This window comes from Rissa tridactyla, chromosome 16, assembly GCF_028500815.1.
Source record: "Rissa tridactyla isolate bRisTri1 chromosome 16, bRisTri1.patW.cur.20221130, whole genome shotgun sequence".
In the NCBI taxonomy this organism is placed as follows: domain Eukaryota; kingdom Metazoa; phylum Chordata; class Aves; order Charadriiformes; family Laridae; genus Rissa; species Rissa tridactyla.
Window position 1 is genome coordinate 457,496 of NC_071481.1, and position 21,710 is coordinate 479,205.

General features: G+C 48.3%; 1 protein-coding gene across 1 annotated transcript in view; it reads right to left on the reverse strand.

Annotated features, from left to right (window-relative positions):
* Positions 1-21,710, reverse strand: part of CAMTA1 (calmodulin binding transcription activator 1) — a 292,757-nt gene that overhangs the window by 181,862 nt on the left and 89,185 nt on the right. Inside the window, exon 5 of the mRNA XM_054222808.1 lies at positions 7,395-7,530. Coding sequence (XP_054078783.1) covers positions 7,395-7,530 — 136 coding nt within the window. The remainder of the gene's footprint in view (positions 1-7,394; positions 7,531-21,710) is intronic.

Consider the following 21,710-nt stretch of genomic DNA (forward strand, 5'->3'; position numbering starts at 1 on the left):
AGCTTTGCTTCATAGCGTTTAAGCAAACCCCTCAGTTGTTGCCATGAAGCAAATTGTTTTCCAAAAAGAAAGTTCAATCTGTTAAGTTGTGAAAGCTGCCTTTTGTTAACAGCAGATTAGGAAGGGTAAGGATCCCTTCCCCCACTGGAATCACACAAACGAATGGTGGAAGGAATCAAATAAGAGGGGCAGAAGCCTGAGAAAGCATTTTAATCCTTTTATTCCACCTTTTCTCTCTTCATCGTATATAACCAAAACAAAACCCATTTGGTTCGTGTCCAAAACGACATGTGAATTAACCGAGTCTAAAGAGAGTTGCTTGGCATTACCTCAGTTAAAATACAGGTAGCGACTGTTCTTCCTGCCCCGCAGCTCTCCCCTGGTCCTGCTTTTGCTGTAATTCAGCCCATTCCCAACACGTCACTGGAAAGACTACTCACAAAAGGAGGAATAAGTAACAGGCTCTTTATGTCTTTGTGAATTATTTTCGTTTCTTGCAGTCTAAGGCTCCCCCCATTTCCCAAGTGTCTCCACCTGGAAGCCTCCCAATAACCCGACTTCATACGCCAAGGGACGATCCATGAGCGGAACACCTTCATCTGGCAGACGGCATTTAGTTATTCTGCACTGACGCCGCCAGGCTGAGAGAGAGCGAAGAAAACGCTGCATAAAAGCTGTATTACAGTGTCTCAAGGTTTAATAATTTCCCCACAAGTATTCACTCAGCGGTTACAGCGAACCCCGTCTCCGGAGCTCGCTGCGTGGCGCGCGTTAAGGAACCGGGCAGGGGTTCCCCACCAGGGAGGCGTCCGCGGCACGGCCCTGGCGCAGGCATTTCAGGTAAGGACGGGGAAAAGCAGGGGAGTAAAAGCGACCGGCAGCTGCGCTTCCCTCCACGGACCCCCCGCGAAACCGAGAGCCCTTCAGACTTCTGGCCAAACAGAAACATCAGCACACAGTTCTTGAAATCCCGCATGGGCTCAGGGTGCTTGGCAAGAGCGGCGACTAGGACAGCTCTGCGCGTGCCAGGGTAACGAGAAACAACATGGACACTCTTCCACCCGACCACGCCAAGCCCCTTCGTTCTGACTGGGACGGCCGCCTCCATCTGCTGACATTTCTGTTCTCCCCCCACTGCGAGGCCCAGAAGAAGTAACGCCGCTAAAACCTGCTCTGTGAGTGGCGAGACTGGAGTATTTAAACTCTAAAGTTCTCTCCCAAAGAGGCATTTTCCTGGAGCGTGGCACAGCAATGCACCGGTGGCTCGGTACGAGTCAGTCCACGCAGGAAATACAGGCAAATATCTTATAGCATGTCTCTGAGCAAACAATTCCCGCACGCACCCGCCTGCTAACGCGCCCTTCGGGGCCTCCATCTTCCGGCGGAGCTCCCCGCGGGCGCGATCCCCACGGCCGGGCCCGGGCACGGCTTCTCCTCCATCGCCGGCAGCCGGGGCCCCGTCTCAGCCCAACCTTCAAGCTGAGACACCCAGGTACCAGCAAAGCTTTTACTGCTGAAGTTACACACTGCAAAATAAGCTGCGGCAATTAAAGAACTGGTTATGTTACAGATCTGTGGAAGAATAAAATCTCCTCGACATGTAGAGGGCGTTAGGAAAAGATGCCAAAACCCACGACCGTTTGCTGTGAATTTATGTTACTGCAAGCGAATACATTCGGATCCCGATATAGAAAAGGAATTATTGATATGTATGTTCCCTTCAGAAGAGACTCTCAGGAGACCCATTCCAGATTTAATGATAATCCATATTCCCCTTCAGAAACGGTAAGCCAGCTCTCTGATTTCCCCAGGACTGCCACAGACGCATGAATCATTAAGACGCCATCCAACCCTACGTTCTGGATGCCGTAAACACCACCCAGCGTAGGGAACGGAATAAAATCCCACCGCGGCTCACGAGGAGTCAACGCCGTCCACGTTCCTCTAGGGGCACCTGCCCAGCGTGCCCGCTGCAGCACTGTGCGCACCTCGGCGCGGACGGGAGACGCTGATGGACCCTGTGCCCTCTAACGAGCCACGGGAGATTAACGGAGAGGCTGGTTAGAAAGGGCAGGAGTCAAGCACTGGAAGAGATATAAGGAAAACCCCCTTAGTGGGGATGATAAAGAAGAGGTTTGTATGAGAACTGTCACTCCTCCTCGAGCAGTTGATCTCCTCTGCTTTCGGGGCTGCGCTCGTTTGCCTTAATGTATGCACACGTGTGTGTCATATTTTCAGCGAGCCTTTCACATTAAACTCTCATTTCTCCGCCAAAGCCATTCCGCAGCATTTCTCTGGAATGCATTAAGCAGCCCGACTGAACAATGCAATCCTAATTAGTTTGCAAACTACACAGCTCACCTCTGAGGGCGAGCAAAGCCCATGTAAATTAACGTGAATTGGATCAGACTGTCCTAGGAATAGTTCTCCAGATTAGTGCTGCTCGAACGTGCGATCTCAGAAGTTGCTTTCACCCTCCAGTAATAACTTACAAGTAAATTTCACCGACAATAGCGGGGAATTGAGAGATGTAAAAACATTTTACAGTTTAATATTCCATGATGGGTTATTTTACATAATACAGAAAAGCCCATTTGGTCATTTACTAAAAGGAAAAGTCATCTTGTTCTGAGCGCGCGTTCCCAGCTCACAAGTTTAAGCGTAAATGACGCCATTATCACCCAGGCTGCACAGCTGGCGCAACACCGAGCTCAGGTACGCGGCATTTTCAGACCCAAACGCTACAGAACCTTCTGCAAAGTTTTGACAGCGATGTCCCAGGGTTTATGCAGTAATTGAATAATCTAAAATTTCCATTCCTGTCCTCGTGGACTAATGTGTAATAGTGTTAAGGGACTGTTATGATAATAATTAAATACAAGTCCTGCATACAAAATTGATACTCTGCATCTCCATCTCCACGAGGGAGATTCTCTTAACAAGACTTAAATCAAGTTTTACCGCTTTTTTTTTTTTTTTTTTAAGGGATTCATAAAGATTATCGTATTGTACTGAGATAACATACATCTATATATGAGAGAACAAGATGTTTCAAATATATGAGCTCCGGCGCGTTCATCTTGTCCTCTGATCTCTCCCACCCGAGATGAGCGGTGTCGGATGGAGCCAGGGCTGAGGAGGTGGGTCCTGAGGAGCCGGGGCTGCAGGGGGTCCCCGCTCAGCTCCCAGCGCCGCTGCCTCTGCCACCCCCACAGGGATGCGCTGACGACGCTGACGGAGGGGAACGGGCGTTTGCAGAGATCGGGGTCCCGCTGGACACGCGGCAAATCCCATCCCGGGTCGTGCTGCCCGAGTTCGGCGGGACCCTGCCGGGCTCTGCGCCGGGAGAGAACCCTTCGCTCACTCCTCTGCGGGCTGCGGCGTCCGGAGAGACCAAAATACCCGCAGTAGAGGATAAACAGCAACAGCATCGGCACCGACCCTCCAAAACGCATAGGACAAGAGGGAAATTTACTATAAAAGTATGACCCGGTTTTAATTTTAGCAGCAGGTTACTATGAATTCACGTGAATGAGCCATTTATAGGTGCCTGGAAAGGTTCACGCACAAGAAAAGGCAAACGCATCAGCGGAGCCAACCGCCTGTAAAGTCGGAGCAGCACCAATCTGGAATGGTGTTACAGCTATTTCAACACTCCCCTTACTATTATTTATTAGTTAAAATTTTTAATTATGTGAATTGATTAGGAACACATCACCAGGGATCCTAATTAATTAGAATTTTAAAAAGGATCACGGACTGGAGATTTTTAATGGATTCCACAAAGAATTGCACAAAGAGGTATATTACGGGAAAGGCCAAATTAACTTCTCCTTTCTGGCTCATCCAGCGATTTCTAACAGGATTGTGCAGCCGATTAACCAAGTAATATCCAAAACCCTCACGACAGTGGCGCGAACCAAGACAACAGCTTGAGGATTTCACGCAGTTACCATTTAACATCCGCTTGGTTAATTAGTTTATTCCTCTTGTTCCTTATTTATTTAAATTAGTGTATTCCTATTTAAATTAGTTTATTCCTTATTTATGCCCTAAATTTTCTTTATCTGCACTGTCCATGCTCACCAAATCCTTCCGTATGGTACTGACAGACACCAGCATCCCCAAGTATCTGGTGTAAACTTTTTGTTTCAAAACGCGCTTTTTTTCCTTACCCAAAACTTGGAAAGACGGACGAGCCATCGCACTGATGACGCTCAGGAAGTAATTAATTATTAAATCTACTAATACCAGTCCCTTTTCAGAATCGGCTGGTCAGTAGTTTCCATCTTGCCTACAAGCTGCAGTTCCTGTTGGGATGCTGCCGATGCTCTCTGCTGTCGGCTTTGCAAGTGTTTTTCCATCAGTGCGACGATGATACCTATTTATCTTCTGGCTGCAAGAGTCGCTGAGATGATCTGGCAGTGCCACAAGGCAGACAGTTATTTCATGCCCTGTTAAACCCTAATGTGGTTAACTACAGTATCACTCCAACTTTGAAAAAAGCCTTTTTTATTATTTTAAATCTGTTGCCTATGTGGCCAAGTAAAGAACATCGCTTCCCATTAGGATGGGATCAGAAACATAAACCCATAACGCTCTCCGTGAAGCAGCACGGTGTGCTCATCAAGTAATTAATTAGGAAGATTAAAAATACATAATTCTGCCCAAGACGACACTTGGAGGTCAAGAAAATGAACTTTTTCTGCCTTGTTCAGAACGGAGCCTGGCATCAGCCACTCGGTGCCGGCCGGTCGCGGGATGGGACAGCCAGGGGACAGCGGCGCAGGGCGGGGAGGGGACCGCAGCGCTGGCCACGGCTTCTTCTCCTGCCCTCGGGAACCCCAGAGACGCGGTACCAGAGACCTTTTTACAGCAGACCCGACTCTCCCAGACCCAGGTTCACGCAGGAGTTAAATTTCAGCCCCAAATCTCTATTTGCCTGTTCCTGTTGGTTTCTTTTCTTCTGTCTTTTCATACATAAATTACTACAACTTGAACCATCGGTTCCTTTGTATGCTCTGATACCCAGGGGAAGAAAATATTAATTTCTTTTCAACACTTAGATGATCAATCTGGATTTTGATACACGCTTAGTGCTACTTAACACATAGATTTATGTAAAGTTGTGTTCCTCCAGCTTTGAGCCCCAGGAAAAATTGCCATTAATCGCTCACAGCGTTGGCTCGGGAGCCAGGTTTGTGCTCGGTCGTTGTTTTATCTGCTGCAAGAGCTATCGGCTGTAAAACTGGCCACATCCCGCATCTGCCAGAGCCAGGAGACGCGGAGCTGCCTCTGCCAGGCTTCGCAGGGAGAAGATTGAGGGACGACCTGATGAGAAGGCGTAAGTACCTTCTTGGAGATAGAATACCAGGTACTAAAGGGCTCTTAAGCTGGAGAAAGACATTGGAATGAATGGCCAAGCCCCGGCACATCCAAATCACAAAGCAAGGGCTTTGACGCTTATTTTCTGAAGTGGCGAATGTGATCGGCCACAGGAAGGAGCCCCGAGAGCTGCGCGTCCTCCAGCTCCCCACACGGCCCCCTTCAGATGAGTTACTCTCCAGAAGACACACTTCAATAAAACAGAAATTATTGGGTTCTGCGCGGGCTGTTTGAGTTAAACGTGATCGCCACGCGCAGCCAGGCACTCCAGGGGTTGACGGCTCCATCTTTGGAAGAACATCAGAGAGTATTTAATTAGTCATGCGTATGCGTGGTAGCCCATGGTCACCACCACGCGCCTCCAGGTAAGCTCTGCAGCCCCCCTTTGGTGTTCTGCAGTGTTAAGGTTCACAGAAGTTAATTAAATCATGCTCTGCAAAGCCGAAACAAAAACAATGCACAATTTCTATTATGCTGACTGTTTTTTTTTGGCCTGTCATAATAAAACATTGTTATTGGATGTAAAAATTATGGAACAGAGTTATGCCTCTCTGGTGTAATATAATGCAATCCATTTAATACTATTTTAAACCCAAAAACCTCATTAAAGCAGACAGAACGTAAGAATGACAAATCACCCGGCACGAAGCTGGAACAGGGGGTGTATTCCAGGCGCTCGGCAGCTCCGCATCCCCGCGCTGAGCCCGGTGGCACCGCGCAGTGTCCGGTGCGGGCAGAGCCCCAGCAGCGCGAGGATGGTGGGTGCCATGCGGAACGTCTGCCGGGATGAGGTGGGAAAGCCTGGCTGAGCCCCAAGTCCCTCCTGGAAGGGCTCGGACACGGCCCCAGACAGCGGGACAAGCCCTGCCCGTCTCTCAACGACACCGGTGACTCCAAACGCCGCAAATTGGGCTGGGTTACGCCAGCCTGACTGGGTGCAGCTCCCTGTGCCTAGTGATGCACGCAGTCTATTGACCGCAGAAATCAATACAGCTTATACAAATATATACCCTCACGGCTTCGCTATTCATTTGCTGAAATTAGAGTATTTCTTGATGACACAGCTAAATGCTACAATTACACATTTTAACACCCTTTCTCCGTTTTGGTCCCAAGTTCAGCATCAAAAGTAACGACTACAGCCCTATCGTCTAAGGGACTAAGCTAGGCAAAGCGCTGCGGCTGGGCTTCTACTACCAGAAAATACAACTCCCATTTAATAAAATACAAAAGAAAAAGTTAAATGAACATACTTCTTATCCACATCTGTGCAGATCTTTAACATCAGAAGTGATCGGTGCGATCAAGCAGCTCTTTCCTCACGCAGATGGAGTTTAAGAAGGAATAGTTATGTCAAGCAACATGTTTTAGAGCAAACAGGCTCATTCCAGAAATACTGTGTCAGGTGAAAGCATCCATCTGAATTTCTTTGAATGGCAAAATACCATCAGTAGAGCCATGCTCTCCTTCAGCAGAGCCTGATTCTGGTCTGAATTCAACAGAAATTCTACTTACACATACCGTAAAACCAACGCTTAATAAGCACAAGGAAAATTATGGCAATTGCTACCAAAAACTACCTGGTATTTTGTGAGAATCAAGTCATAAACATACAAAGCTTACATGGTTAAAAAAAACCCCAAACGCTTAGCCCACCCTGAGATGTTTGGTCGCCCTTGGGAAGTGCCTGCTAGAGAAAGAGAGAAAGCAGGTATTCTGCCAAAAATGCCGCTGTGACGACACTTCAGTGTCTTCCTGCAACACCGCAGCCCTACAACCGCCCCGCGACCCGAGCGGTAACACCATCAGACGGTGAAGCAATATTCAGATTTTGCTCAAAGTAGTAAAAAAGAAGACACATACGGTTCTGGGAGGTAGGGGGAGAAAAACTGGAATTCAGCAAATACAAATATTTTTCTGAGTGTGTGGACAACCTCCCATTGAACGCATTCCGGGGAGCCGCTGCCTCCCAGCCCAGCCAGCACCCAAACCCCGCTCCCGTCTCCTACCTCCACTCCTTGGACTTTCAGTTTCATGTGATCCTCTCTGGTGGTTTTCCCATCTTTCCTTTTTTTCCAGCAATATCCATCTTTCCTGTATTTCACCTTCTTCCTATTGTACAGGATCATAGAACCATTCTGCGGTCTGAAAACAAGAAACAGTTTGGGATTACATAAAGAAAGAAACCACCCTACGAGAGTTTACAAAGCAACGTACTACAGACCAGCGAAGTCTCTACAGAAGACAATATTCTGTATTTGGCATAACATAATTTTTCACCTTTTGTTCCTGTTAACTGGATTAACCGATGTTTTGCAATCTGCAAAATTTTACTTGAGAACCTTGTACCAAGCGAAGTAAGTGTGCCCGGGAGAGGTTTAAAAAAAAAAAAAAAAAAAAGGAAATCTTATCGTAAAACAGCCAGGATTTTCACAGGATATCTTATGATTGAGCTCAGCTACATGCTGAAAATTAGAAGGAAAAAAGGTTAAGGGAAAAAAAAAAAGATTGTTATTATTTTATTATAGACTATCTCTCTTTTTTTAACGCATCAGCAGGATTAGATAACAACCACCTCTAATGCAGCACCAGAATATGGACGTTGGCTTAAAAAGGCAATAAACAAGCAAAAAAGAGCGGAAGAAAAAAAAGCATTAGCTTATACATTGCTTTTGCTGTTCCTGCTTAGATCAGTGTTAGACATGGAGTAACTTTCTCTCTTCTGAGCACCTCCCTGACTTCAAAGACACACGAAAACATTTTCCGTTTAGAAGCCACGTTGATGCTTCAGAATATCAATAAAGGCACGTTGACGCTTGCCCAACAGGCAGGAGTCAACGTGGTTTTGGTGTATGGCAATATTTCACAGAAATGCTCTGCCATCTGCTAAGCCAATGCACAAAGGGGGCATTTCTGCTGTAATGCTAAAAAATAAAAAATAAATTAAAGCCCCCAGCACAGGGCGGCAAAGCCAGCATGCATCCCACGCAGCAGCAGCGCTGCAGATGCCGCAGACATTTACAGCGGTGCATTAGTCACAGTAATTTGGCTTTAGGACACCAAGAACAGAAAGAAAAACAACGACATTAGCAGCAGCAGCAATAAACAACTTCCAGAGGAAGCTTTGGCTGGAGCCCTTGGATAAAGTAAAGCACCTGAACTCGTACAAACCGAGCAAACAGAGAGAAGCCTTTCAGGAGAGAGGAGCCCCCAGCCCCCTCACACGGCTCCTCGCACCCTCCACGTTGGGCCCTCGGCAGCCCGCTGTGTTCAGACGGAGCAAAGTGATACCTGGAATTGCTAAAAAACCCAACGAATATTTTCAAGGCCGTCTGATGCAGGAAAGCTCTTTAAATAAATAAGCCAAATTAAGTGCCTTGTGTTCGTGCGATATTGGGTGGTGATTTCAGGGCCATGCCAAAAGTGCAAAAATCAGTGCCTGGCCCAGCTGGAAAAGCATCCTCCTTCCCTCCCGATCCTGCTTCCAACAGCACGATGCCATAAAATAAGCACAAGAACAAGCTTCTGCAGGTACCCTCATCTCATTTTTCTCTAACAAAATGCTCCATTTGAAGACAGTCGCCATCGCCCGTGTTTATCATGTAGTAATAGGGCAGTAACATTGATGTAAAAGCTGTTAATTGTAGAGTAACTCATCCCAACGCTCCATTAAGTGCATAAAGGCACCTTCCTACTGATGAAAACAGCTCCTGATGGTTTTCTACCACCATCGGCCACCTGAAATTACTCAGATCAACCAATACAACACCCGTCCTCCGTCAAAACCAACACTGTCGGCAATGGCGGGATCTGCTCCCAAAACCCCATCCTGCTCCTTGTCTCTGCACGGACACACGCGTCTTCGGGTACGGCTAAAGGATGCCCCGCCTGATTTACGCTCGGCCTTTGCCCTCCAGAACTCACACGCACATCACGAACTCACTGAGTGCGGATGGGAACTGCGCAAAGTCTCTTTTAGTAGGAAAACAGACTTTATACTTCCTCATACCTTTGCAAGACTGAAATGATCTTTGGTCTAAGCGATTATTAGCACATATTTTTACTAATACAGAAATTATAGATTACTTTTTTCCCCCCGCATGCACACAAACACTTATTCCCTGTGATCAGAAACCCAAGCTCCGTTCCCCCAAAGTACGCCGCCTCCTCCTCCTCCTCTTCCTCCTCCTCCTCCTGCCACCCATGCCGCAGCAGCCCGCGGCTCGGCGAGGTGACTCCTCCTCTCTGTTCCTACGCGTCACCCTGAAAATAAACACTTGGGCGTCAGCACAACCACCGCGTCTGTTTGACAGCGTCGTAGATAGTGCGGGATTAATACAGTGGAGATATTCCATATCTTGTTTCGTGTTTATTCCATAAACCTCCAGGGGCTGCACGTGTCAGCTCAAACCTTCTCAGAACACCACCGACCTCCCGGTGTCGCCAGCACGGGGACATGCCCCGCGGCGAACGAGAGTCACCTGCGTGATGGGGGCGACTCACGCGAAGGCGTCGCGGGAGCTTCACTCCTACCTCGCGCCTGGTGCTCGCACACGCGGCTGTTCAGAAAACATACACTTGGAGGACCTGAAAGTTTTTTGATGCGCATAAAATATGGCTTTTCTCGCGTTCAGCGCCATGAGAGCGCATGGGTGGAGGGACCAGAGAGATGAGCTCTGCACCCTCGCTGCTGTTCTGCACGGCCGGAGCCAGGGCTCTGTGGGTTTATTTCTGCGATGAAAAAAGAACATGGCAAAAGGTCCCTGGAAAACAGTTAACAAGATTTATATGAAATAAAGTAAAGCACAATGGAACAAAATCTCTTAAGGATCTCTGGAGCAGTTGTCGATTTTGATAAGAGTGTATCGAATTGCTTTAAGGCTCATAGAAAGCGACTGGTTTTTAAAGATATCTTCATAAAACGAGAGGCAATTTTAACCCGATATACATTGCTGCTGTATTTCTCTTGCTGTAAGACGGAAGAGAGAGGGAAGCTCTCCCGGGCTCATCGCACACGCACGGCCAAGGGCAGCCAGCGACGGCTGCGGGAAGGCTCGGAGATGAGTCCGAGGGGACTCCCGCCATGGTGCGACTCCAGCCCCGATCTCCTCTGCAGGTTCTGCTGCTCGACCCGAACTCGGGGATTTCATTGTGCCTTCGCGGAAGAGGGGGACGGAACCGCCCGCCCGACTCCCACCGCCCGGCACTGCCATTCCCGGGGGAACCCTGCAGCCTCGGCAGGGCCATCAGACACCCAACGCCATCCTCCTCCTCTGTTCAACCCCACCTGCAGCCGCGGCAATAACGAGTACTGGAACATTAACGGCAATTTACTTGATTTGATTAAGCTACTACTTCGCAGCTACACAGTGCTCTTTTCATTAATGCAGGACTAAATGGAAAATAATAAAATAGTATTTTAATATTACGGCACAGCTGAAAGCAAGCCAGCCAGAGTGATCTAACGCCAGCGGGCAGCCTGCTTGCGGTGCTGGCGCTGCCGGAGGAGCCCCGCAGAGCCTGGCACTGCGTGTCCCCTCCTTCGTCCCTCGCTGGCGGGGGTGGCCACAGCCCAGTTTTGCAAGTTTTGCATCACCTGTGACAAAAACCAGACTGGTGGTCGTGAAACAGCAGCACGGTCTCACAGCAAGGTCACTCACCTGTATTTGCTCCACATCAAGCACCAGGCTACTCCGCTCTCTCACGCCAGCTGACTCCCCAGCACCGTGCGGAAAGGGAAACAGCATTTCCCCCGCCACTCCGGACAGATTTGTTTGCAATGAGGCAGGGAAGGATTTGTTGCTCTTACAAAAAAAGGCAGCAAACAAAAGGAAAAGGACTGGGAACAGGCGAAGGGAGCCATCCTAAACCGTGACCCCCCCAGCAGCAGAGGGGACGAGCACTTTCCCTGCCTTGCGTGCGCGTACAGTAAATCACTGTATTTAATTCAGGTGGGAACACCAATGAGCAAAACTTCCCAACAGCCACCGCTGCTGCTGCCCTGTCCGCACCCCGTCCTCAAATTCACAAAAAAAACCCCAAATCCCTGTGATCCCGGGCGCGACAGCGGGGACCTGCCCTCGGCGCCAGCAGCGGGGCTCCTCGTTTGTGCGTGTCCCCAGAAAGCTGCGGGGAGCGAAGCCCGAGCCGAGGGCACCGCAGGGACGGTGCAGTTATCCCTGGTCCCGCTGCGTGGAGCTTGCAGGGCGGCCTGCTCGCTCCCAGACCCAAACAGCACCCAGCAAAGCTACAACTCTGAATTTCCTCTCTTTTATGAGCCTGTGGCATTTAAAAGCTGCCTGATCTCTATTTAGGTCTCCTGCTTGCGGGCTGGGGGAAGGAGGGGAAAGGACAGGAAGAGTAATTGCAGCGCAGAAAGCCTTTTGTCTTAAGTATTGATGAGATTTGAGATGCTTCCCTCCCTCTCCCCCTGTTATTTACCACCACGGCTCTCACATAAATTGCCACAACAGCATAACAGCTACTTTTCCCCAAATTGTTCCTGCTACAGCCGGGAAGATGATGCTAAATTCCATTTTCAGACTTATTTTTAAAGCAAACAATCATACCCCGCGGCTGATGGGTCTCGGGACCTGCTGGGTCTCTTGGGGCTCCTGGTGATGCTCACCTCCAGCCCAGGACTGGTCCAGGCTGCTGGATAAACTGCAGTTTGTCTCAGGAACATGGGGGAGGCGGTAACGAAGCGCTTGTAACGGCAAGAAACCGAGGGGATTTCCCTGGGAAGATTTTCCAGAAACGTCATTTTGGATTTGGTACCCAGCTCAGCTGCGCATCCCTACCTCCAGCTCCAGGCTCCATTCCGAGCGGGGTTTGTTTCTTTATATAAAGTCCCTTACTTGGATAATAAGAATCTAAACTTGTCTTATCATGAACACAAACTAGCTACAAGGAGGGAGTAAACAGAAAACAAGTTAAGATTAGCATATTTTCATCAACTGATGCTTCGTATCCACCTCTCCATTGTGCTCATAAATTAAAGTCCCTTTGGCCTAAACGACCGAGATGTTCCCCTAATCACGTTACCGCAATATTAATAAGGCTGTTCAATGCAACTAGTTCCCTCTAAATTGTCACATCAAGATTTGGTAAATGTCAGATGTATCATTTAATGAAAACTATGTTTTACTGCCTAGGGAGCTTGGGTTGCCGAAAGGGAATCGCAAGTATTGCAAAGCCAAAAGCGACTCTTTTTCCAGGACAACGGAATGAGATCAGCCAGAACCCTTCCTCGAGAAGGTCCACGGCTCTAAAATTAAAGTTTAATTTTATCATCTTATGTTTATTTCAATTCCCCGCCAAGGTGGACATTTAAAGCAGCTCCGTTCTTTACAATAAAAACACAAAATGAGGTGTGAGGCTGCTGGCGGGGGCCCTGCCAAAGCCCGGCGGCACCCACAGCATCAGAACTTGCCACCAGCCCGGGAAGCGCCTGCAAACCCCACCACGGCAGCGCGGCGAGCGCCGTGCCAGCAGGAGGGGACGGGCTGCCCGGGTAGAGCCGGTGACGTCCCTCCCGGCTCATCCCAACCCAACGCCGGGCAGCTGCTGCGCACGCCATCCCCGGAGCCGGGGGGGACGACGTTGAAGCCATGAAGCAATAAAGCCGAAGGATTTCATGCACCAGACACTTTCTGTACCACACGGGTGCGTAAGCAGCAGCCGCCCCCAGCATGTAGGGGATGGAGCCTCCATCCATCCATCCATCCTTCCCTCCATCCCTCGCCCCTGCCGACACCGCACTGAGAAATGGCTCCTGCGAACTGGCTTGATTATGCTATTTTTTTATCTTGCGTAACTGTTAGCTTTATTTTCTCTGGCTATGAAGTTATCATGGAGTCAAGGGACAGCGAAAGGGGACTATCTTCCATCTTCTGAATCTATGCACGATAATAATGAGAAATTAACTTCCGCTCTCCCTGAGGAGCAACCTACTGATGCAGAAACTGGCTGGGAAAAGCTGGAGTCCTGGAGGAAGCCCTGGGAAGAGAGACAGCCCTGTAACAAATCACTGCACTGAATCACTGCCCTTGTTTCCCAACGAACACAAAGAGGACGGAGTTCTTGAACGTGCCTTCATCCCGAGAACCCCAGCTCCTCCCACGGATGCAAAACAAGGCAGCAAAAAGCACAGGGACACCCTTCTCCAAGGAGGTGTCCTGCTGGAAACCAAAGCCACGCAAGGGCGTGATTATAATGAAGAATCGCATTCTACAGAAAAACGTGGCAGCCCTCCCTTATCACACGCCTTAGCGGAGAAGTCGGGAAGCTCCTGAGCAGAAAGACGGGTCAAAGCCCACCGATGGGCTCCACCGACCACGCTGCACGGCATCACCGCTCCACTGAGAAGATGGCTGCAATACAAGCACGGAGCAAGGTGGAAGGGGAAGGTGGCTCCAGAAAGGGTTATCGTCTTAAGAAATATTCGGCAAATACGGGGGAAAAAAAAAATCATGCCTCAAAATATTCTTCTCAGGAGTTAATTAAACTAAAGAGAGAGCACTGAGACTACGATGCTCACGGGAAATCACGTACCTCTTTGAACACACCAGGAAAATTGTGTGCAGCCAACATGGGGCACTTTAAAATAATACAAAGTGTACATAATAACATCTGAAAAGATTGACGCAGGCCTGTAATTCCCTCATCTGACACTCGGACAATTCGTTTAAAAGCATCATCTATTCAGTTTATGTCACTGACTCGCGTTGCTTCCCTGGAAATCACGTTCGGCCGGTTGCCGGCCGCACCTGACAGCATGGGTCTCCTCTGGATCTCACCGGCAGCAGAGACCCACAGCCCAGGCATCCCCCGGCCGCCGTTTGTCCGAAGGGGACGGAGGATGCGGTGTCAGGAGTGACCACCCCCGACGAGGTGCCGGCTGGGTTTGGGGAAGGGGAGAAGCCGTCCGAGTGAGAGCTCCATGGCACCTCCCATCCCAGCCCGGGCCCCGCCGTGCAGCACCCAGGGCGGGCAGGGGTTTATCCTGCAGAGCTCTGCTCCCCCGGGGCTGTTGCACGCTCCAGGGGATGGGTTCAAGTAACTATCTATTAATTTCTACTTTTTTTTTTTTTTTTTTCCCCCCACTTTGTGCAGCTTCAAAGCCCTTCGTGGCAGCTCTCCCTCGCAAGGCAAGGAGGGACCCCCGGGGACCGTCGGTGGGGATTGCTCCCAGCCGACATCAAGGTTCAGAAATGCCTCATCTCTCATTTCTTGTTTCTACAGAAGGAAAAAGTCTGATGACAGATGTTATTTCTCCCCTGAGAAACGCTGCTCTCCAAGTCTTCATTTACCTTGACATTTGCCCTCTGCCGCACCAACAGAAGGTAAAAGCCCAAATGGCAACCGACACCTCTGCAGCCGCGGGGAGAGGCCTCACCCCCATTTCAGAGCCCCCTGGCCCAGCAGAGCCCGGCTCCCGCTGCCGGCTGAGGAGGTGACCAGGACTGAGGTGTCGGCGCTACGGACGGTGTCACCCACAGGCCAGGCGCAGCCGTGACACCTCCGTTAGAGGGCACATGTCACCCGCCGCCCCAGTGACAGACCCAAAGGATGCTGTAACAGGTGCCTACAGCGCTTCCACGCAGACGGAGTTTTAAAATAATATTTACACCAACAAATGTTTTCAGACTTCAGGGAACTTGTAAATCACAGCTGTATCGCTGAATTGGCTTTATAAACCTCTTTTTCCCCTCCCAAATAAAGACTTCGCTTCACCCTCAGGCAATGACTCACCCTCACCCTGGAAGAAAAGCGACCCCCGCGCGTGTTCAGCCTTTCTCAGCGGGACCACACTCAGAAGAAAAGCCCCTCCCAAGAACTCAATAGAGACGTTCAGACTTCACCGCTGAGGACCCAGCAACGCGTCACCTTGCGGGGAGAGAGAGGCCCCTGGCTTTAACCCCGCCGTCATCCTCGCTTAAAGTGGAGATTATTAGTGTGGCAACCGACGGAATTTCAGATTCCATGTTTGAAGTTTACCTGATCTTTGAGCTCCACAGAGACGAAATAAAGACTTCAGAAGAAGTCTTCTTATCCATGTAGGAAAAGGTATGAATCACAAGAAAACATAAATACACGGGATTTTTTTGTCTCTAGAATTAAACGTCATTTGTATTTAACATGAAAGTGAGTTTATTCTGTATCTACAGTATTTGAGAAGTTAAAGTCTAAAATAACAGACTTAGCAATTTTATCCAGAGTTGCAGTTAATGCAATGGCTAATCCCATCAAGGGGACATTAATTGGTGTCTAGATGCTCCTTTTCATAGCAGCAGTAGGCCATAAAACTCAATCCTTACCTCCTCTTTCCAGCATGCAGCCTCCATGTTCATCAATAAAAGTAACGCTATTCATTAAGTATGGGAGTAATTACCTATGGCTCCAACAAACAGGACTGAACGAGTGCGTGCCCGTGTGAAGTTGGCTTTTGTACCGTATCACAGGACTGTTCATGGGCTGCCCGATACAGCATTTTTGTAAGATCAGGACCCATTTTGAAGGCTGAGATCCACGCTACAGAGCACTAGGAAAGAGCTGGGCTTTTTTTTGGTGTGTGCTGGGACACCTGTTGATGAGTCTTACCCCAAAGGCAGTTCCTTGGGGCTATTAAAGGAGTGACCAGGATGCCGGTGCCGTGAAAATTCATCCTCGAGATACATTGCTATAGAGGTTAAACCAAGCAACATCTGGGGCTCTGCTACACAGGCAGGAGCAAAGGCTGTCCTAAACCATCTTCCCAATGGCAAGATGTCTCCAGCACACAACCCAACGGGGGGTGACGGGGCAGGTATCTCCATTTAACAACTCCCACCAGTACCACTTCTCCCGTGCCAAGACCTATTTTTATGAATGTGCTGGCAAAGCCTGTACATTTTCGCTCTCCGTACTTGTTCTTGACACAACTGGAAAATAGGGAACAGTGATAACAGCACTAATAATAGTAATACAACTAATAATAGGATTTGACTTCTCAGTAAACATTTACTCTGCTGTCTTCTACGCTCAATGATAGCCTGTTTTGTTGCCAAAGAGTGAACTCCACGAAAGACTCCTCCAGCATCGTTGCGTATCGTGGTTACTCAGCCTAATTAATTCAACTACTAACAATTCTCTTATTTTTAGAGCCAATCAAAAAAAAAAATCAGAGTAAAAAAAAGCCCATATTGTCAGTGCTTTTGACAGAAGAGATGACCATCTTCCCCCCATCCCTGCTTTGGTTTCTGGAGTCCTCACTGCTGTCTCTCCCTCCACAACATCTCCTGGACGTCCTCCTTCCCCCCTCAGGGCACATCGCAGTCAGAAACTGCCATCTTGTGAAAGTACCAACAGCCAAACTCGGAGTCAGAGCGGGTGGGGTTTTGCAGGAAGTAATTTTTGTGTGCTGTTATGATTTTGAGCAGCCCAAAATATTAACTACTAAAAACCTCCCAAAGCAGGGAAAAGTAAAAGTCCAGCAGCTCCACTGCCAGACCTCGCGTTGGCAAAGCCACAAAGCATCCCCATCACCCCAACCCGTTCCTCTGCCTCCATTTATCAGATCGCCTTCTTGACTCAAATAGCTGTATCTTGAGACCATAAACGGATCTACAAAAGGAAAATGAAAATCTGCTGAAGAAATGTTTCATTACTGAGGTCGGAGGAATTTCCAGGGAGTTTATAGGTTACGCGTTACCTTAAATCACTTTTGCGCACCGAGTAGTGGATGTACTTTCCTGGCATAAATACATGCCGTATTGATTTGGGAGCATGGGTCTGTGCCTTCCACATCAGCTCTGCAGCAGAACAACCTCATGCCAACCTCTTCGCGTCGAGGAAGAACCTCCCTGAGCTTCGGGGGTTTGGAGTCCCAACGGAGCCCACGGCCCCGAGTGCTCCTGGGACATTCAGATGCCGTTGGGCACTGCCTGGGGACAGCTGCCCCCGTCCCTCCGTTCCCAGGGTAACGAAGCAAGAAAGTTATTTGACAAAGGGAAAAAGAAAAGCTAAACCAAACCCTTCTTATTTTGGGGGCAGAGATGAGCAGGAAAACACAGGACAAAACCTCACTGAGGTCCTAGAGCTGGAAACTCACATCTGGAGATGCACTTATTGCAAAATAATCTGTAAGGGACACAATCCACAAGCAGAAGTTCAGCCAGTGGACGGCTTCTTACGCTCTCTGAGCCCCAAGAGGATATAAACGTTTCTGAGGCGTCACTTTAACATGCTTACGGGTAAGATCACGCCGGGTGTGTTTTGTCGGGAGCAGGAGGCCCGCTGTGACTCGCCTGCCCACCTTCCCAGAGCAGCGAGCTCCTCTTTCCACAGCGCGGTTGGGCAGAACATGGGTTAGTGCCTCATCCGGAGGCGGGAACGGCCTCAGGAAACCACCCTGTCCCAAACCTGGAGATGTAGCTCAAGCAGCTGCCAACAGCATTCCCAACATTTTTACTGAATAACACGATAATTCATGTGTTGATGGTCCTGAACTCTATACTGGATTTGAAAAAGAAATTAGAAACAATCTTTATGAACTCCTCAGTATGCCGAGCAATTGAAACCTCCCCATAACGATATAGGACCAAAGCTAGAATATTAAAATTGTCATTAAGTGGAATGCACACGAAATGCTAAAAAGTCTTTTGGCAAATTATTTCTTGATATAATGACATGCTATAGACCTAAATCTTAGTAGAAGGCATGAAAAAAGACAGTTAAATCAACTTTGTTCATTTAAATATAATTTTAAAAGAACTGGCGTTCGTCTCTTTATTGCTCAAGGATCTTTATCAATTTCTTTAGCCCTCATTTATTTTTCTTCCTTACTCCCGTGGGGATGCCATTTGATTTATTGGGAATTAGTTCTTACAACTCATGAATGCTTTAAACTGTTTTCAGATTAATCACGGCAGTATCTGTGAGCGCAGCGAGGAGAGCCCCCGCTCGAGCTGTACGGTCACGCAGACCCCAGGGGCTCCCAGCCCGCTGCGCGCCAGCAGCTGTTTGTGTTACCGATTGCTCTCTCCAGGGAAAGGGCCCGTTACGGCGAGGACCTGGGGCTCCAAATGCCTTTTAAAAAACTCCCTTGGAGGCAGCCCCCTTCTGCGGGGATTATTTTTGTTATGGCTCTACCAAAGGCCGGCGTCGGCTGTAAAGCAAGGTCACTGCCCAGCGCAGTGGTGACACCGCACCCACAAAGGCTGCCGTATTCTTATGGAAAAAAACCCTAAATCTATTTAGTTCATTTACTTCCAGTTCAACATCCCTGCTCATTGCAGCCGTCGGCTCAAGGCTAACAAGGTTTTCCCCAACCAAGCGGGGCCGTAGCTCAGTTTTGTCCAAAATACCGTACTCCAGGGGGAGCCACCAGGATGCCACCGATTCCCACTTCCCGGGACTCTGACAGGCGGGAGCTGCGCGGGGTTTGCCAGGATCGGGAAAACCTCGGAGGGGACGGGAGGAGAGAGGAGCTCCGTGCCACGCTCAGAAAGTGCCAAGAGGAAAGGAAAAGGCTTCTGGTTCTCCCTCTGCTAGCGGCGCGGAGCTTGGCTCACGACTTAAGACACTATAAAAATCCATAAATATTTGAAAATTGAATAACAACTCATTAATTATAAATTTTAATTGAGAACCACTTCAAAACAGAATTGCAGTTCGATGGTTGATGAACTTCCAACACTGCAGCCAGCAAAACGGCTGGCAGAACAGCGATGGCAGACCCCGGCGCGCTCCGGGCACCCGGAGAGACCTGGGATGTGCGGCAGCACCGAGACTAACCGAGGAGAGCCGGGGCTCTGGCTGGAAGAGCCAGGGATGCTCTGACGGGAATCAGCTCCCAAACTTCGCTGCAGCACAGGGTGAGGACAGACCCCTACAGACAACGTCCAGGCGAGGGCAAGGGACCCTGCAGGAAAGGCGCTGAGCATAGAGGAAGCGTGTAGGATGCTACGTGTAGAGAGAAATCCTTTCCTGCGCAGGCAATGAGCCCCTGGCCCAGGTTGCCCAGAGAAGCTGTGGCTGCCCCGTCCCTGGAGGGGTTCAAGGCCAGGCTGGACGGGGCTTGGAGCAACCTGGGCTGGTGGGAGGTGTTGGGTTGGAACTAGATGATCTCTAAAGGTCCCTTCCGACTCTACCCATTGATTCTATATGAAGCATGTAAGGCATAAGCATGTAAGGAATCATTTGTTTGCACTTGTTTGTTTTCCATCCGGGAAAAGCGGGTGCTCCCTCTCCTCCCCAGGAGGGCAGAGCTTGGCCACATCCATCTTCCAAGCGGATTTACGAGCGTGAACATGACCTTCAGTGCAGGAGCTCTCTCTGACGGTCACTAATCGCACGCTGCATTCGAGGCACATGCTTAAACACCCCGCAGCAGCCTGGTTTAAGCCCCTCCTCTCTTTCAAATTAACCTCAGGAATATAATCTATTTATTTATATCAATTTAGTCCCATCAATTAATGACGACAAGGCAATTAACTAGAATGCCAGACAGTAAAAAATAACCACATAATGCCTTCTTTAGAGGAAATCTATTATGTAATCCCAATCGGTCTTCATTAACACAAAGTATTCCAGTAAAAGGTAGTAATCTAGTTATGGTCTGTGAAATATGAAGATCCGCAAAGTAATTTTTCAGAATTAAGGGTAAAGCATTTTTCGCAAATGGAAAAGAAACATTTTTGCATTTCTCCTGCAAACCTTTGCAAAAAACGAACGAGTGCCATAATGTAACGTACCAGCACCAAGCAGATTGTGCGCTAGCACAAAAGAGGCATTAAATTAGCCATTATCACTACAACGAGACGCAAGGCAGCTTCCTCAGCATCTCCCTTCCCCACGCTGGTTGGCTCATGGATCAAGCCAAGAGCAAGACAGCATCGATTTTCTCCATCCCTCGTCCAACACTCGCTGCGCAAAGATCCAGATGCCAGCACCAGGAAAACGAATCTCAAACTGCTAATGGCAGTGGTCCTCAAACGCCCTGATAATCACTTTTTGGGCTGAAAGGCTTCAAACCAGCATTCCACAGTTTTATTCCAATGACGACTTAATAAACCGCTCATCCTCGTCACCAGCTCTCCTACCGGTGGGCTCACGACTGTCGCCACGGCGCGACCCGACCCCGACTCCTTTCCCATGCCGCCGGCTTGAAGAACTGAGCAAACGACTTGTGCATGGGAAAAAGATGAGTTATTCGCTCTGATACTTAATGTGACGCACTTTGGAATTAATACATTGAGTATTTTAATGATACTAATCTAATCTATCCATCTTATACGCTAAAGATCCAATTATTAGAAAAATTAGATGAAAAACTGACATGAATCCACAAAACAAAGTTTCACATGGAAACACACATTTGCCAACTTTAAGCCTTATTCGCCTTCAAACTTGTTAATAAACTAATAGACAATAAGAGAGAATTAATCCCAAATATAGCAAGTCCTGCAAACAAAGAACACACACAAATATAGGCAACCACTTCTCCAAAATATGCCAAAGCTGTTAAGCACTCTCAACTTAAAATTTATAATGAAGCAGCTTAAAAAATCCCAAATTCCTACAGGAATGTGTTTACAATACAAACTCAATTATTCTCTTATTCCGATGCTTATCTTTTCTTATACCCTCTCAGCTCATCCTACTTTTGCATTTAATTACATTACACTATTTTTAGTTGAGATGAAATTACACATTTTCAGATTAATTTAGCCTGAACTAACTTTTGATAACAGAAAATCCTTATTCTATCATGCCCTAATTTGAGCCCATCTACGTTAGCATGAATCACGCTTTTAAACCTCCTGTCGCCCCCCAGTAAAGCCGCACTCGCCGTCTCCAAGGGTAAACGTTTGTCCAATTTCTTTGATGAAAACCCTCCTGTTTTGTTCTTTCCTCTGTTATTTTCCAAGCCCGGGTCGACAGCGAAGAGTCAGGCAGCGACTGTTGCCTGCGCCCTGGCACCAGAGAAGCTGCTAAGGCAGGCACGACCTTTTCTGTTTGTTTAAAAAAAGCACTAAAAAAATTTTAAAAAATTAAAAATATAGAGCCTTGTATACATCTGCCTACACAAGATTTCTGGAAATAATTAAAACATTTAATTACAATTTCATTCTGTCTGTTTACCCAGAAAAAAAACCCAGAAACACAACACAGTCCTCTCACGAATACTTTCTTAAGCTGAATTGATATAATCCTGGATGTCTTCACTTCAAAAGCATACGTTTTATCGCTTGATTGGGGTTCTCCGCTGTCTTTGCGGCTGAGGTGCTTTGTTTTCATTTTAGCTCAGCAGCAACGAGTCCCCGTCCCCGTAATTTTCGTCA